Consider the following 16,594-nt stretch of genomic DNA (forward strand, 5'->3'; position numbering starts at 1 on the left):
AGAATTTTCAAAATCCCAAGCTAAGGTGAACCATGGCTTAAGCAATATAAAAAGGATCAAGTCAGACGATCTCTTTTCCTAGGAAAAGCTCTTGATAGGGTGATGACAATTTATATTGAGTTGAATGCCTGACTGAAGTTCTGGTGAGTGATTAAGTAATAACAATGAACCAATTCTACCATAAAGGTAAAAACAAATGGAATATTTTGCATAATGATGCATGCCAATTTTAAGATTATGTTGTCCTTAAAACCGGAGTGTTTTTTTTTTCTTTTTTTCAAAACATTTTATATGACGGCTTAAATTGCTGCCTAATTTATTTTGTAACGTAAGCCCCTGGATCCTCTGTTTGGGCTGCCTTTCGAACATCATACCATGTACCTGGGCACGGTCACTGCAGCATGGAAGGTACTCCATGATGATAAATTTTAATTGTTAACACAAAGACTTCATAGGTCACAAAAAGGATGGTGCTGTGAGTCTTAAACAGATAAAATCCACTCTAGTATGTTTGAGCTACTCTGCATTGTTTTTTAAAAATTACTACTTTTGGAAGACCCTCAGATGGACTTATTTTCTTGTCTTTACTACTCCTCTCCTAATACTGCATTTGAAATTAAAAAAACACCCCCCCCCCAGTAGTGAATAGAGTCTAGTAAAATCAATTCAACTTAGCTTAACATTCTGGGCTTAAACATTCAGATTATCAGGGCAATTGTCTTCCTTGACTAGGAAATGCAAGATGATGGCTGGTGGTCGATGGCTAAGGCTCAGCAAAGCAGAATTTTCATTAATAAGGGCACATGCTTCTGCTTAGTCTATGTTTACATCTTTCAAGTAAAGCTGAGAAAGTGTAATTAAATTATGACTTTAGAACCACTAGCCACATTGTATCAGACAAAAAAACCATCTGATTGGTCAAAATCAGGATTACTATGGGTATAGAGCATAAAACTGGCCCTTTCATATGACATCTACTGATATCCCATGGAACCAGTGTTTCATAGAAGAAAATCTGGGAGAAGCTGGTGTGTGTATTTTCAGCCTGTCTATTGAGGTAGGGTTGATTATGTTGTGTAGGCAGTGGGTTTGTGAGGGCCGAGGCTGTCTCTCTTTTGCTCCGTGTTGTATCTTTAGCTCCCAGAGACGTGGAAGACGGAAGGAAGCCTGCCCCAGAGTCCAAGGGCCTTGGGTTCTAGTCTAGACCCTGTTTTTGTAGCTCTGTGACCTTGGGAACTCGCTTGGCTTCCCTCTATCTTAGTGTTCTTGTGGGTCACATATAAAGTTGCCGAACAAGGTCTGTTTCAGCTCTAGTGTTCTACGAAGGAACTTAAAAAGATAAATTATATTTATTTCAGGTACTTCCTACAACCTTCCTACAACCTAGTGTTATTATGAGAAATGTCCCAATTTTGACTATCATCTAATCCCCTAGAAGGAAGGTCAAGTCCAAGAACTATAGAAATAGGAATACCTTCTATTCCATCCTTGATGTTAACAAAGGAGTTCATGTTTTCTGTTCCCCAAAACCTTATGTAGCATAAGAATTTTTGTACATTTTAGAGAACTGCAAGGCCTACAAAAGGATCCTCTGGAAACCGCCCTGAATCAGGGATCCCCATCAGATTCATGGCAATTTGATGAGTAAATCTTGAAGCTTTACTTTGCAGGTCTACAAGCTGTGATTGATAACCACAAATCCTTCCCACCAAAAAAATAAACAAACAAAAAAACCCTGCACAAGGAGACTAAACTTGGCTCCACCCCAATAAAAATATTAAGTATTCCCAATCTAGTCTTCAAACTTCAAATATCCACTCTTAGCTTATATACCAACGTCCACCCAGTGCTTTTGAAACCTCAGTCTTTCTCTGACTTGAGAAAGGAAGAGTTGGAGAGGGAGGGTGGGGTGTGGGGAAGGCCCCTGTGGTTCAGGAGAGGACCACTGACTCCATGTCTAACCAGCCGGTGTGGGCCAGGCAGCTGTGGCCTCCAAAATACCCTCCAAATGGGTCCTGACCCTCCGTTTCAAATACCGTCTGAATGTTGCTGAATACATGTAGGAAGCGTGGAAAATTTGCATTTTGCCTCCTTCATTCACTCAAGAAACATGGATTAAGCACCTCCCATGTGCCACAGGAACAGACATGACTAAGACACAGACACTGGGAAGCCCGGGTTCCCTGTTTCTACCCCACCATGAACACGTCCCTGTCTTGCCCTGGCCTCACACACACAGGCATGTCACGTGGTGAACACATAGGGACTCACCTGCTCCCTGATGCCTTCCCACAAGGACATCTGCTCCTGCCATGCAGCCCATTCCCAGGATGCAGACCACAATGCCGAGGAAATGCACAGCCTTGTACCGGATCAGCAGGAAGAACCAGGAGAGCAAAATCACCACCGGGATCACAAAGCAGTCCAAGAGCTACAGGGAAGGAGGGGGTAAACAACAACGGGAGGTTCAGGGGGAAGCTTCCACGTAATAAAGAAAAATCCCTTAGCCCTGTAGAGAAGGTATCTCCTCTGAAACTGAGTTTCTGTGCAGACCCAGAACGGATTCAGTTAAAGAGACTCAGAAATAAGCACAACCTAACATTTACTTAAACATCTCCCAAGCTTTGAGGGGAAGGGCAGAAGGCCAATGGATAAGACAGGCTGGTGGCGAAGAGTCTCCTGCCCTGACTAGGTCGGGGTAGCTCTGCCTCCTGTCTTCCTCAGTGCCCAGACTCCCCAAAACGCCTCATGTGAGGGGAGAACACGCTGAGCCATTTTAGATGGTTCCACTACTGAAGGAGTAGATCTGGGGATGGGAGGTGAGGAGGCAGAGCTTGCCATCTGGATGAAACTGCCAGCCTATCCTACCTGGAATAAGCCTTTCCTTCCTGCCTCAGGGTCTTCAATCATGCATCCCCCTCTATCTGGAATGCCCCACCTGAATTCCTGAACTCTTGCCTCCTTTTCCTTCAGGCCTGCACTTAGATACTGTCTTCTCAAGGAAGCCTCTTGGGTTCCCAGTCTAGGCAGGTCCATCGACGCTTTCCTGGTGTCTTGTGTCCTTTATAGTGTTAATTGCAACAATATGTAACGAGTACAGAATTATTGGCACCATGTCTGACTTCCCCATGTGTCCAGAGGTCTATGAGAGCAGGACTACATTCTTGGTACCCAGACCCTGCTGTGTTCATGAGAAGGATCTCAATAATAGTGACTGAACAAGTACATATAGGATTTTTAATGATTAATAACATCCAAGATTCGTTAAAGGATGAAAAATGTTTGTATATTTGCAAAGCATGCCTGACCATCAGCATGACTTTTGGCACCGTAAAAAGCACTCAGAATCCCCTCTATCCCAAAAGGTTTTTGGGATCTGGCAGACTCTCATGCTTCTCTGTGCCTTGGTCTCCTTTGCAACACAAGCAATCAGAATCGTAAGCTTTCCCCGGGGATGCTGTGAGACAACAGGTGATGAAGGGCCCTGTGAATGCTGAGAAACAGCACGCTGGCTGGGGTCTGAGTCTAGAGGTCACAGCACTCCCGGAGGGACTACGTATTGGGTGGTGGCTGCTAGGATTCCACGATAGCACATGGTTGCTCACTGCACAATTAGCACGTTAATGATCCTACTTGATATGGTAAAATGCTCTAAGGCAGTTAGTACAACTGGCTTCTAATGCCATTTAAGTATATTAGGAAATTTGAGTTTGCCAGTGAAAATTATTCACTGGACATAAAACAGTTGGTGTTTTGTTTTAAAAATTAGAAATGATTTGAATCAATAGTTGTAACATTTAGCTACATGCTCCACAATCTGAATTTCATTGTCTAGCTAGAAGCCCTTGGTCAGTGGAGCCAAAGTCTTCCGTTCCTGAATTATTAAAGGCAAACCAGGCCATCATTCAAACTTTGGGATAGGAGTAAGCGAGCCTTTTGGGTTCTCAATGTCATTAGAAACCCCAAAGTACTGGATGAGTCCTGGGATCTATTCCTTTAATGGGTTGAGCTGAAAAATTCTTATTTGTACATGTCAGGTGCTCCTATGGGTGGGGAAGACCTTTAAAAGGAAGGGGAAAGGATAAAGGAGGAAACAATTCAAACCAGGGTTTCTGGAATATTCAGCTAGGGAAGGTTGGTGCCCAGCACACAGTAGGGGATCAATAATGGGTGGTTGAATGAATTAATGAAGGGACAGATACTTGACTTGGTATCACTGACTGCAAGAAGGGATGTTAGGGCTAATTCAGGCTGCTGCTGGCATTTTGGATGGGGCAGTGTATTATGCAGGATTGCCCCATGCTCTCTGCAGGGCATTTAACATCGCTGGGTGCTGGACACTAAAAAAAAAAAAAAAAAAAATGCTCATATACATTTACAACTGCCCCTCAGTTTAGAATCAACTAGATTCTCCCACTCCCTTTATTTAAAAGCTGGGAACTCAGAAGTTTCAAGAGATGAAGTGATATGCTCAAAGTCACTCAAACTGTTGGTATCAGTGGGAGTTCTCCATGGTTTGGTTTTTTTTTTTTTAAGATTTTATTTATTTATTCGATAGAGATAGAGACAGCCAGCGAGAGAGGGAACACAAGCAGGGGGAGTGGGAGAGGAAGAAGCAGGCTCCCAGCGGAGGAGCCTGATGTGGGGCTCGATCCCATAACGCCGGGATCACGCCCTGAGCCGAAGGCAGACGCTTAACCGCTGTGCCACCCAGGCGCCCCGTTTTTTTTTTTTTTTTTAAACAACATTTTAATGAAGGTCAATGACAAGGAATTGCCACAGGTGGAGGTCTCATCACTGCATCTGTAACTACAGAAGAAAATAAACATTTGGGAGCTTCTGTTAGTAAACAAGCTATTACTTTTTAGTGATTTTTTGGCTCCAGCCTTTTCCCTGTAGTCATATAGCATGAAACATACTGACAAATAATTTTCCAATAGTCTTCTGGTGGCTTAACTCCTTAGCAAAGTGGTTGTTGGAGTAATAAAAGAGAGAAGCATGATAACTGATACCCACAATTGGGACTGTTAAAAAAAGACAAAGAACAAAACCCCTTCTGATTCGGTCATTAATCTTTAGTAGATTTACCTTTTTTTACATACATCTCTATATCCAAAAAGAAATGATAAAATATCAACACCAAAAAATAAACAAATGAATGCTATTTCATAATTATCTTCTGCCCTTTTTCTCTTTATTTTTAAAGGTTTTTATGTAAATTCCAGTTAGTTAACATACAGTATTACACTGTATTTTCCTCCACCGTCTCACTTAGAATGTGGGATTTAGTAGATGCCCGGTAAATGCTTGCTGAATAAAAAATTAACTTCTTTTGGCCTTCCTCTGTCTCTAATTCTGCTGATGTGTGTCTATGTCTTTATCCGTGTACATGTATCATCATAATCATCCAAGTGTAATTGGCCTCAACTAGTCAGGTTCTGTAGTGGCTCTGAGTTCTGCCACTTAAGTTCACCCACGAAGACATTGTAGAGACATAGACACATGTCAACTAAATATACACACGGATAAAGACATAGACACACATCAAGTAAAGTTGAAGGGATAAAATTTGTATTTTGTACAAGAAATATGTTAAATAAAATTAGTGGAATGACAAGCGAGAAAGTCATGGGAGCAGCAGAATTAGAGGAATTAGAGTGACCGTGTTAGAGGATAGGCGGGACTTATGAGTGAGCATGAAAGCCAGGTTGAGTGTGTCTGAATCCAGATAGAGTTGGTCTGGGGAGTGTTGGCAAATGGAGCTAGCATAGAAAGGAAGAGAGAAGCTTGAGTGGGTATTGACAAAGAGAGGGGCATTGGGGTGTGTGTGTTCGTGTGTTTAGGAGAGAGCATAACCAAGTGTGATTGAAGACTGCAGGGAAAGATCCAGTGGTAAGAGATTGGCTGAAGCTGAAAAGGCAGGGAGGGAGAGAGAGGAGAAAAAGTTAAATGATGCTGTGATCCTCCAGTGTGTACTTTAAAAATATATATAATGTTATATAATGTTGGACTTTTGTTGTCCTAAAAGCAATGTCAACACAGACTTTTTTAGTTATTATTAAATAACTTTTGGAAGCACACTTGAACTCTGTGAAGTCTAGGAGTCCAGATAATAGTATTTTAGCCCCAACTCTGGCACTAACTTGGAGGCTCGGTTTCCTTACCCATCAAACGGGTATAGTCATAGCTCCTTTCAAGTGCTGTTTTTGGAAATAAAGTAAAAATAATGTTGCAAACTATAATTTATATTTATATAACATATAAATATATATATATATATATATATTATTTTCCTTATTTAGTCATTCTGCACTAATTTTGAGAGTCATGTAGCACAATTACATTTAACCATCATAACTTACATTAACATGCTGGTGATTGTACAATGAAATTCTGTGTAAGCCAGAAATGTATCATCATAATCATCCAAGTGTAATTGGCCTCAACTAGTCAGGTTCTGTAGTGGCTCTGAGTTCTGCCACTTAAGTTCACCCACGAAGACATTGTAGAGACATAGACACATGTACAATCACCAGCATGTTAATGTAAGTTATGATGGAAAATAATATAAATCCTGTCCCCATGCCATATCTCATAACCATGTAGAGTGCAACACCCTCACTTGTGGTGTGATACCACAGTAGCCTGCCGATATCACACTTACCATTGGATTACTGCATCCTCTCTGTCTCTCTGTCTCTCTGGTTCTAACTCACCTTCATGCAGTTGGTACTGCCAATAAAACATCTACACAAGAGGCCTCCTTAGGTACTGGATGATGAAGAAAGTCCGTTCTATTAGACTGAAACCAGAAAATGTGTTTAAGGCAAAATGGCCCAGTAGCTCCTACATTTGTTCTTGGATTTGGGGTAATATTAAATGAAGCCTTTTGGGGGCAAATCCATATCTTTCTCCAAACGCTTACACAACTTCAAATGAAATTTTAGAATTTAGATATCTGCATTTATTATAGTTGCTGGAAAATATCAGTTGGAGATAAATTATACTTTTTAAAAAGGGCACAGTGACATTGATTTCAGATAAATATGGTATTTTTGTTTGTATTTAAAAGATTTATTTATTTAAGAGAGAGAGAGTGGCACGTATGAGTTGGGGGAGGGGCAGAGGGAGAGGGAGAGAGAATCCTCAAGCAGACTTCCTGCTGAGCACAGAGCCTGATGTAGGACTCAATCTCATGACTGTGAGATCATGACCTGAGTTGAAATCAAGAGTTGGCTCATCAAACGACTGAGACACCTGGGTGTTCCTAGTATTTTTGTTTGTTTTACTCAAAACAGAACATGTAGACAGTCACATAGCACTTAAAGTAAATGGTACATTTTAGGTTATTGTTAAATTTTTTCTTTTAGTTCTACAGTTTCACCAAATTAATCCACAGAACACACAAAGTTCATTTTATTTTCAAGAAGAATCAGCAGCTTTGCCTGGAGGTACAGCAAAAGACCAGTAGGCTACTTCTTTCCATAGGAGTGATTTCTTCTAAAAGATCAAATTTGCGACTTAGAGTTTATCCCTTTCAAAGAGTTACTTTAGTTTATGGAAAGGAACAAATACCAGAGCATCATAAGGGTCATGGAGGTAGCCCGCCATGCTATTTTATGTTTGTGTGCTTCCAAGTTTGTGATGGGAAGAAGACGACAAAGTGGTGTGCGTAACCTGGCTGGGAGCACTGCCCTGCAAATCCAAACAGGCGTCTCAGGAAATCTCCCTAGCATTTCCATTTTGTTCTTACAGACTTGAAGACTCGACATGGCTTGTCCTTCAGCTCCAGCTTATGGGCCTTAAATATCTTCAGAAAAATGGAGTCAGTCTGATAAAATGTCTATATTTAGAGGCTGTTTGTTGTGGCTAAAAAGCTACCTGTACTGTTTTCTTTAATGTTGCATATTTAAGGTTCCCATCCCTTACTGCTCTCCTCCAGATTCTACCTGGCAGAAAATAATAGCTTGACCCATTTGGATTGGCTATTTTTGTAGGTCAAATTGGTTGAATATTGACAATTTCATTTGGTCACCTAATAGACCCAAAGACCAAACAGAGATCAGATGCCAGCTGTATTAACATTAGATCTGGTTTGCAGAAGACCTACATATAAAGATCTACATATAATATCAGTCAGAAAAATCTCTGGAAGGAGAAAATCAGAATCCGTAAGCATGAAACATTAACAACGGTCATCTTTGGAAAGATAACTGAATTGTCACAACCCCACTGCCCAAATTCTCTGTGGTTTCCAAATTTCCTCCCTTGAGTATATACTGCTTTCAAAATATATACAACAACACATGTTATGAGAGTGTAAAAAACCTACAAGAGTCAGATCAGTCTTTCTCAAGGGAAGCAGATGGTTTGTAAAAAAATTAAAACAAAACACAAAACCCGCTACCCAACTGCTCCCATTCCAGTAGAGCATAATGAGGAGGTGATCTCATCCCTCTTTCTAATTGTCTGCCAAAAAGAGACTCCTCGGCCAGCCTTCCCCTCCTCATTAGCGCTCCCCTCCGGCTATTCACAGGGAAAAGATCCCCTCACGTGGCCCAGCTGTCAGAGGCTAAACCTGAGGCAAAGAGTAGGTGATTCCAGGAAAGAGAACATTTCCCTACTTTCCCTTCCTCTGCTTCTAATTGGCAATCCTCCCGTGCTTCTAAAAGTGATATATATTATAAATTCATCTCCCGTGAGTAAAACTGAAGCATTAACAGGGAAGGATCTTAAAAAAGGACAATCTTTAGTTTCACAGACACAACAAAAGTCCTTTTTTGGCAGACAGTCCAGCTGAAGGGAGTGGAATATAATTTGGAAAATGCACATTCACATGCAATCAAGAACCACTTTAATTCAGTGGCCTGGACACGTACCCATCCCACACGCATTTGAAAAATCCAACTGGGAATATCTTTCATCAGGAACAGACTTTTCTGGTAGACACCCTCCTTCCCGCCACCTCTCCGGATTTCCACCACTCAGAGTTACTCTATTCCTAATACCTCCACCCCCACCAACTCTATACCTTAGGACTTAATTTTAGGTTTTATTGTCTTAAAATATTCATATTGGATGAAGCTGTGTTTCCATCATGTTGCCCAAGAGAGCCAAACTAATAAAATGTGTCATTGTGCTGATTATATGACAGCCATTTTCCAGGAAATGTCCTATTTCTGAGACTTAGGAAAAGATTTTCACCAAACTACTTTTCTTGTCACTACTGGTAAGGATTTAAGCATGTGACTTTTCTATGTCCCCTTGTGCCAGTCTGTCAGAACTTCCTAGCTGTTAAAATACATTCACTCTGCTTCTTTGGCTTCAACGCTCAAAGAGAGAAAGAAAGAAAGGGGGAAAAAAAGACACTACCCTGCATGGAAAATCTGGGACAAGTACCTGGAAATCTAGGTGACCACTGGAAGACAGATAATTAGGAAACACGTCCTCTCTCACTCTGCTGCAGGGGAATCTGCCTCAGGTGAGAGCAGAGCCGCCCCAGAGGACAAATTTCTCTGGGTGAGCATCATTGGCCCTTTAATCAGGCTGAAGAACAAGTTCTGATTATCGGTAAGCTGGATTTTAAAAGTAGGAAGCAAGGAGTTCACCTTTACTGAATGTCTACCATATAACACGCAGAATGCTAGGGTCTTAGTTTTCCCATTTTACAGAGGCTACAACAGAGGACTGACGATAATAGGTAACTTACTTGAAGTCGCATAGTAGTAAGTGTCAGAGCCAAGGTGAGCCCAGGTCTGCCACTCTTCGTGTACAAAATGAGTGTAAGCAGTCAAGGTCCAGGTGGGGTAGAAACTGTACTGGGTCCAGTTATAACAACACTGGTCTAGGCTGGGTCAGCCTCGACTCAGTCTAGCAGGCTCGTGTGCTCTTTCTTATACTGAGAGAGCTCTGGGAGAGTGGGCAGACATTGAGGGTATTGAAATAATAATCACTGGTTGTCTGTATTTTTTATATGAAAGAAGGCGCAGGTTGTAAGAAAAAGTGTATGAGAATTAGAATCTTATCACCAGAATGGAAACGGCCGCTTTCCAATCATTGTAGCATGAACTGTGGCTCTATTTTTGCTGGAAACATCCATTCATCAACATCCACTCTGTGACAGGATACCTCTTCCCAGGACGGCAATCACGAACCTAGTTATAATTTTTTTTTCTTACATATTCAACATTTTCATAAAAGGAAAAAAAAAGAAATTAGAATAGTTTGGTTTTAGCGATGGGTCTTTGATAGCGCGTGGCTATCTTGAGTGTTTCGGGAGAAGTGGTTGCCTTCAGTCAGCCAGGCACTGCTAACTTGTATTTCTTATTTATAAAACTCATCGAACAGAAGAACATCAACAATAACACTAAAGAAAGCACATATTTCAAAGCACATATTGAAGGAAATGAAAGTTTTCTGATGAAATATTAATTCTACATGAATTCTGCATCACTTTGGACCCCTCGCAGCATTAAAGCAGCAGGCAAAAACAACTTCAAAAGCTACAGGAGAACATCTTGTACTTTTTGGGCTCTATTTCTGAGTTTAACTCAACCATTCCAGGTTTTATTAAAAAAAGACAAAATCGGGTTTTCATTACTTTATACTCATCATTTATTTATTTATTTATTCGACAGGTGTTCACTGAGTGCCCACTGCACGCTCAGCACTGCTACGGACGCAGCAGATCCCAGAGTGAACAAGACATTCTACATCTTGGTCCAAGCGGACAGCTGCCAATGAACACACAGCACTTTCCTGAGGTTCACAGCCAGTTTTCCCCTAGAACTTGTCTGGCCCTGAAGGTGACTCTGTCCTCTGTTCTTTGGGACCCTCCCGTTCTGCTCCTCAAGGGACCTTGCTTCCAGCATCTATCCCAGATCGCTCTTGATCCCTTCCTCTCTGTTGGCTATTTTCCTTCGCCATATAGGCCTGTGCTGATTTTACCCTGGAGGCCCAGTTGCTCTGTAGCTATTCATTTTTCCCTCTTCACCGCCAGCTTCCTGAGAGATTAATCTACAGCCACTGCCTCTGGTATCTTGGCCCCGTTCATTCCTCAAGACACAGCGATACTGACACCTCTCTTCGTCACGATCACCAAAGCTCCATTGTGCTGTTGACTAAACCTTCAGCATTTGGCGTTACTAATCGTTCTCCCACTGAATTCTCTCCTCTCCTGATTTATGTCTTTTTTCTTCCCTCCTGCCTCTCTGGCCCTTCCTTCTGTGTTGTTGTCTTTTTTTTTTTTTTTCTGGTGGACTCATTTTGTTCTTTTTGTCCCTCAAATTTGTCATGTCTGAGGGATCACTCCTTGGCACTCTCATTTTCACATTCTACATATGCCACCCTCTGGCTGTCACCCACCTCTTACTTCCTTTCCTGCCAAACTTCTTGAAAAGAGTTGCATTCAGCCACTGCTTCCATCTCCCTCAACTTCATTCAGCCACTCAGTGCAATCTGGGTTCTGTTAACCAAGCACCGTCAAAACTGCTCTAAAATACACTCCCTGTTTTTGAACCCAGCAGAGACATTTTGGTCCTTACTTTACTCAGCGTAGCATCTGACACTCCCTCCTGCTGGTGCTCTTACCTGCCAGGCTCCCCATCCATCACTTCATCTCTCAAGCCTCCTTCTCAGACTCCTTTATGAGTTCTGGTCTATGGGCTCCTGGATCCGCTCTCATTTCTCATATGCTGTGCTTTCGGGACTCTGCCATAGTGTCTGTTCTCATCTCTCCACACCAACCCCGAATAACGTCACCTACTGTTCTGGCTTTAAAAGTCATCTCTCTGCTGATGACTTCCAAATCTACATCTCAAATCTGGACCCGACTCTTAGACTCCAGAGCCTGCCAATCTGGTGTGGATGTACCAAAAATACCTACAGCTCAGCCCGGCATAAACATAACTCATATCTTTGTCTCCATACTCTTCTTTCCCCACCGAATGGGACCACTGGAGACTTAATTGCTCAGATCTGAACCCTGAACTCTGACCTCCAAGGGTCACTCCTTCTCTCCTGAAACACTTCCTTGACTTGCTTCCAGGCTCTATCACATCCTTCCGGTTCTCCTCTTCCCCTCCAGTCTCTGAACGTTGGCAGGTCCCAAGGCTTAGCTTTCAGTTTCCTTCTCTTCTCCATTGATATTCGCCCCACTGGTAATGTAATCAGATCATAACTTGCAGCCCCATCTACCTGAAAATGATTCCAAATTAATAACCCAAGCCCTGACCTCTCTCCTGAACCCCAGATGCGTATCCCCAGCCCCCTATAGCAAGCTCTGCCTGGATGTCTCACAGGAAGCTCAAGCCTACGTGGTCAAAGCAGAATCTCGATGTTCTGCTCCACATCTGCTCTTCCCCCGTGTTCCTCACTGCATCACATGGCACAACCCAGTGGCTGAGACCAATAACCCAAGAATCATTCCGGACTCTTCCTTTTCTCTCAAATGTCCCCCATACAAATACTCAGAAAAACCCTATTGGCTTTACCTTATAAATGTATCCCACAAGCTCTAGCCACCTGGCTAGCCACCGGTCGTTAGCACTTGCTTCAAGTGACCACATCTTTCAGTTAGTGGCCTCCTAACTGTCTAACCAGGACCACTCTTGCTCCTATACAGTCAACTCTCCACGAGCAGCCACAGCCACACTGATCTAAAAATACCAATTAGGTCACATCAATCCTCTGCTCTGTACATTCTAATGATTTTCCTTAAAACAAACCCAAATTGCTTTCCTTAATCTTATGTCATAGCCTTATATAAAATAATATATACTAGCCTTATGTAATCTGGCCCCTACCTCCTTCTTCAGTGTTTTCATTCACTCTTTCTGTGTCTTGAACATGCCATACTCAGAGCCTTCACCCTTATACTGTTCCCTTTGCTTAGAACTCTCTTTCCCATATCTTTGCACATCTCACTCCCTCATGTTCTGGTGGGACAGAAAGAAATTAAAACTAAGTATAACTTGGAAGGGAAGCTTCATGAGGCCAAGAACATGATCTTCTTTATGCTATATTTATGCTAGACGAGTTTATGTCTAGAACTCATAGAAAGGTTTATACAATATATGCTCAATAAATATTTGCTACACACATGGGTGAATAAAACATGAATTGATCCTTCTTCACCCACGCATCAAATACGTCACCAAGTCCTGTCTTTTTAGCCACCTATATTTCTCTAGAACCTCTTTACTTGCCCTATCTTGTCTCCCCCTTCTTCATCAGGTCCTGCAAATGAACTCTCCAAATTGCAAACTTCATCATATCATTACTACTCTAGAAACTCTCAAGATAAAGCCCAAGTCCCTTAATGTGGTTTATCAGTCCCTTTGTGGTCTGTCACCAGCTGCCCCTTCATTCTCTTCTTTGATCATTCCTCTTTCAACTCCATGCAGAAGCATTTTTAGGTTCTTTAACATGTCATGGTCCTTCTCAACTCATTTCTTTGCATTGCTTGTTCCTTCCCAAGTCCATCTCTCTCACTACCCCTTGCCTGGCCAATTCAGACTTACCTTTCAGAGCTCAGCTGAGATAACAGGTCCTCCAGGAAGCCCTCTTTGGCCTCTTAAATCAGAATTAAGTGCCCCCTCATGGGCTCCCAGTGATCTCGGTATTATCAAATTCTACTTATTATGCTAAAACACAATTACCTTCCATAAGGAAAGGAATTTTTTCTCTCTTGCACTCAGTTCTATTTTATGAAGCTAGATGGTGCTTGGTACACACTAGGGCCCCTTACATATTGTATTAATTCACTAAAAAATATTTGTGGAGCATCTACTGGGTGCTTGGCACTCTCCTAGGAAATAAATCTAGTTAATAATAAAAAATTCTTTACCTTTATGGAGTTTGTAATCTTATGTAGGAAGTGACAATCAAATAAAATACATAGTACCCCAATGGTGATAAAAATGATGAGGAAAAATAAAGCAGGGGAGAAGGGAGGGAGTGCTGAATGGGGCAGGAGATTGTGATTTTAAACAGGGTGGTCAGGGAAGGACTCCTTGAGAAGTAGCGTCTGAGCAAGGTCCAGAGGTGCTTATCTCATTGTCTGGCAGAGAGGAGATGCTTAATGATGAAACATTTCTGCTTCTCTGAACCATTTGGGGGATCTGTTGTCACTGAGGTAACTAGTACTGCCTAACGCTGCTTATTGAGATGACTTTGGCCAAAGGAGCTGAAGGTGAGTGTTCTGTCCAGTTCCTACGTCCTGTCCTCATTCTCTGGCCCAGATGGTGTCACAACTCCTAAGCTGACCACAGAGCCCCCCAGTTGATGGCTCCAGAAAAAGTGCAGCTACAGTCTGTCTTTCTGTTCAAGGGGTGTTGCGCTGGAAATGGCCCCTGACCCAGAAGATATAAAGAAGAGGGAGGACAGGAAAAAGGACAGAAATAATTCCTGCTATTTTCTCATAGGCTGGTGTTTTTATGAATTCTCATGGTCTGAGTCTTAAAAAGCCTTAGCAGCTTTTATTTTTAAATAAAGATTTTATTTATTTATTTGAGAGAGAGAATGAGAGCTTGAGCAGGGGGAGCGGCATAGGGAGAGGGAGAAAGCAGCAGACTCCCTGCTGAGCGTGGAGCTTGATGCAGGGCTCCATCTCTGGACTCGGAGATCATGACCTGAGCAGAAACCAAGAGTGGGAGGCTCAACTGATCCAGCCACCCCCCCCAAGGCACTCTCCCCACTTTTTTTTAGATTTCATTTATTTATTTATTTACTGGGGGGGGGGATGTCTTAGCAACTTCAAGACCGTACCCTTCATTCTTAGTGCACTCAAATACTTTTACTGATTTATGATTTGTTAACACACACATCCCTTCAAAAGCATTGCCAAGGTCAGCAGGCTATGCACGTTTTTTCTTTTTTCTTTATTATTATTTTTTAAAGATTTATTTATTTATTTGACAGAGAGAGAGAGAGAGAGCAAGCACAAGCAGGGGGAGTGGCGGCTCTCTGTGGAGCAGGGAGCCTGATTCGGGGCTTGATCTCTGGACCCTGGGATCATGACCTGAGCTGAAGGCAGCTGCTTAACTGACTGAGTCACCCAGGTGCCCCATCTTGTCTTTTTTGTAGTGCAAGTACACCCTTTCACTTTAAGCACTTATTACAGGTGAATTTTGTGTAGTGGTGAATCAAAACGAGCACTTCTGGAAAGGCAACCAGTCACGATGCAGTAGTGTTTGCCTGTATGTCTATCCGTGGCAGACACACCAAAGTGGTCCTCCAAGGAGCCCATCTAGGCGGCACTGGGAGCATTGGCATGTTAGTGACCACAGACAGGGAGGAAATAGGTCCCCGGCAGGATCCTTTCCTCAAAGAATGGAAACACCAACACAGACAGGCAAGAGAAGATTGCTCTTGCAACCCGTGTGTTTCCGGTTCCTTTTGGAGAAGGCCCTCAAAAGGTCAGCACCTTCAAATCTGCCCGGGGGTGGGGGGCAGAATTAAATATTGTCTTCAAATGTATTCGTTTCCTATAGCTGCTATAACCACAAACTTAGTTTCAAACAACATCAACTCATTGTCTTAGAGTTCAGGTCAGAAGTCCTAAAATCAATGTGTTCACAGAGCGGTGTACCTTCTGGCGGCTTTTGGGAAGAGCCCCTTTCCTTGTCTTTTTCAGCCTCTAGGGTGACCTGCATTCCTGGGTTTGTGGCTCCTTCCTCTGTCTCCAAAGCCAGGAGAGCAGCATCGTCAGGTATCTCTCTGACTCTGACCTCTGCTTCCATGGCCACATGTTCTCCCCACTCAGACTCTGGCTCCTCTTTTCAAAGGACCTTTGTAATTATACTGGGGTCACTCAGAGAATCTAGGATAATCTCATCATTTCAGCTTCATTCACTGAATCACATCTGAGAGTCCCTTTGTCTAGGAAAGTAACATACTACAGGGACTGGAACTCTGACATCTTTGGAGGGCCATGGTTCCGCCTACTACACCAGCCACGGTCATACATAATGGAAGGTGTGCCTTGACAACAACGAGGACTTTTTTTAAGGGAAAGAAAGCCGCCACTTATTGAACCGGGCGTGCGGGTGTTTACATATCTAATCTTCTTTAACACAGTGGAATTTGTTCAATCAGGACATGGTTGTCATTCAAGGTAGTCATGCTGGAAGGTCATGCGTGTATTTTAATGAAGCTCTCCTTGCTCAAAAACATTTTGAACTTTCTGAAATCACCTTCAGAGCACTCACTGGAATACCCTTAATGGAAGCAACTGCTCATTCTTCGAGAGTAGGTTTTATTTTTGGTAAGAACACAAATGCTGGATTAAGCTAGATAATACTTTTGGGATCCAAAGGAAGGATAAGTTATAAAGAAATCTGCATGACTTAAAATTGGCTCTGAAGATGTCAAAGAAATTCTACAATATTTTGAACAATGGTAGGCACGTCTAAATAAGTGTATAATAAAAAGCACTTCGAGGAATATTAATTTGAAAGTATAAATTTGGTTATGTTTACTAAACCACTTTGTTTACATCTTATATAGTAAAATATTGTTATCACCTCAGGGACATCTTTATTTGAAAAGAAAGAGAATTCTTATATAGAAAGATGTTTCTAATGAAACCAATTGG

At 42.2% G+C, this 16,594-nt stretch overlaps 1 protein-coding gene across 1 annotated transcript in view; it reads right to left on the minus strand.

The window, feature by feature from the left end:
- SLC35F1 (solute carrier family 35 member F1) overlaps positions 1-16,594 on the minus strand; it is a 381,514-nt gene that overhangs the window by 41,858 nt on the left and 323,062 nt on the right. The window contains exon 4 of the mRNA XM_026505215.4: positions 2,272-2,431. Coding sequence (XP_026361000.3) covers positions 2,272-2,431 — 160 coding nt within the window. The remainder of the gene's footprint in view (positions 1-2,271; positions 2,432-16,594) is intronic.

This window comes from Ursus arctos, unplaced genomic scaffold (genome assembly GCF_023065955.2).
Source record: "Ursus arctos isolate Adak ecotype North America unplaced genomic scaffold, UrsArc2.0 scaffold_13, whole genome shotgun sequence".
Taxonomy (NCBI): Eukaryota; Metazoa; Chordata; class Mammalia; order Carnivora; family Ursidae; genus Ursus; species Ursus arctos.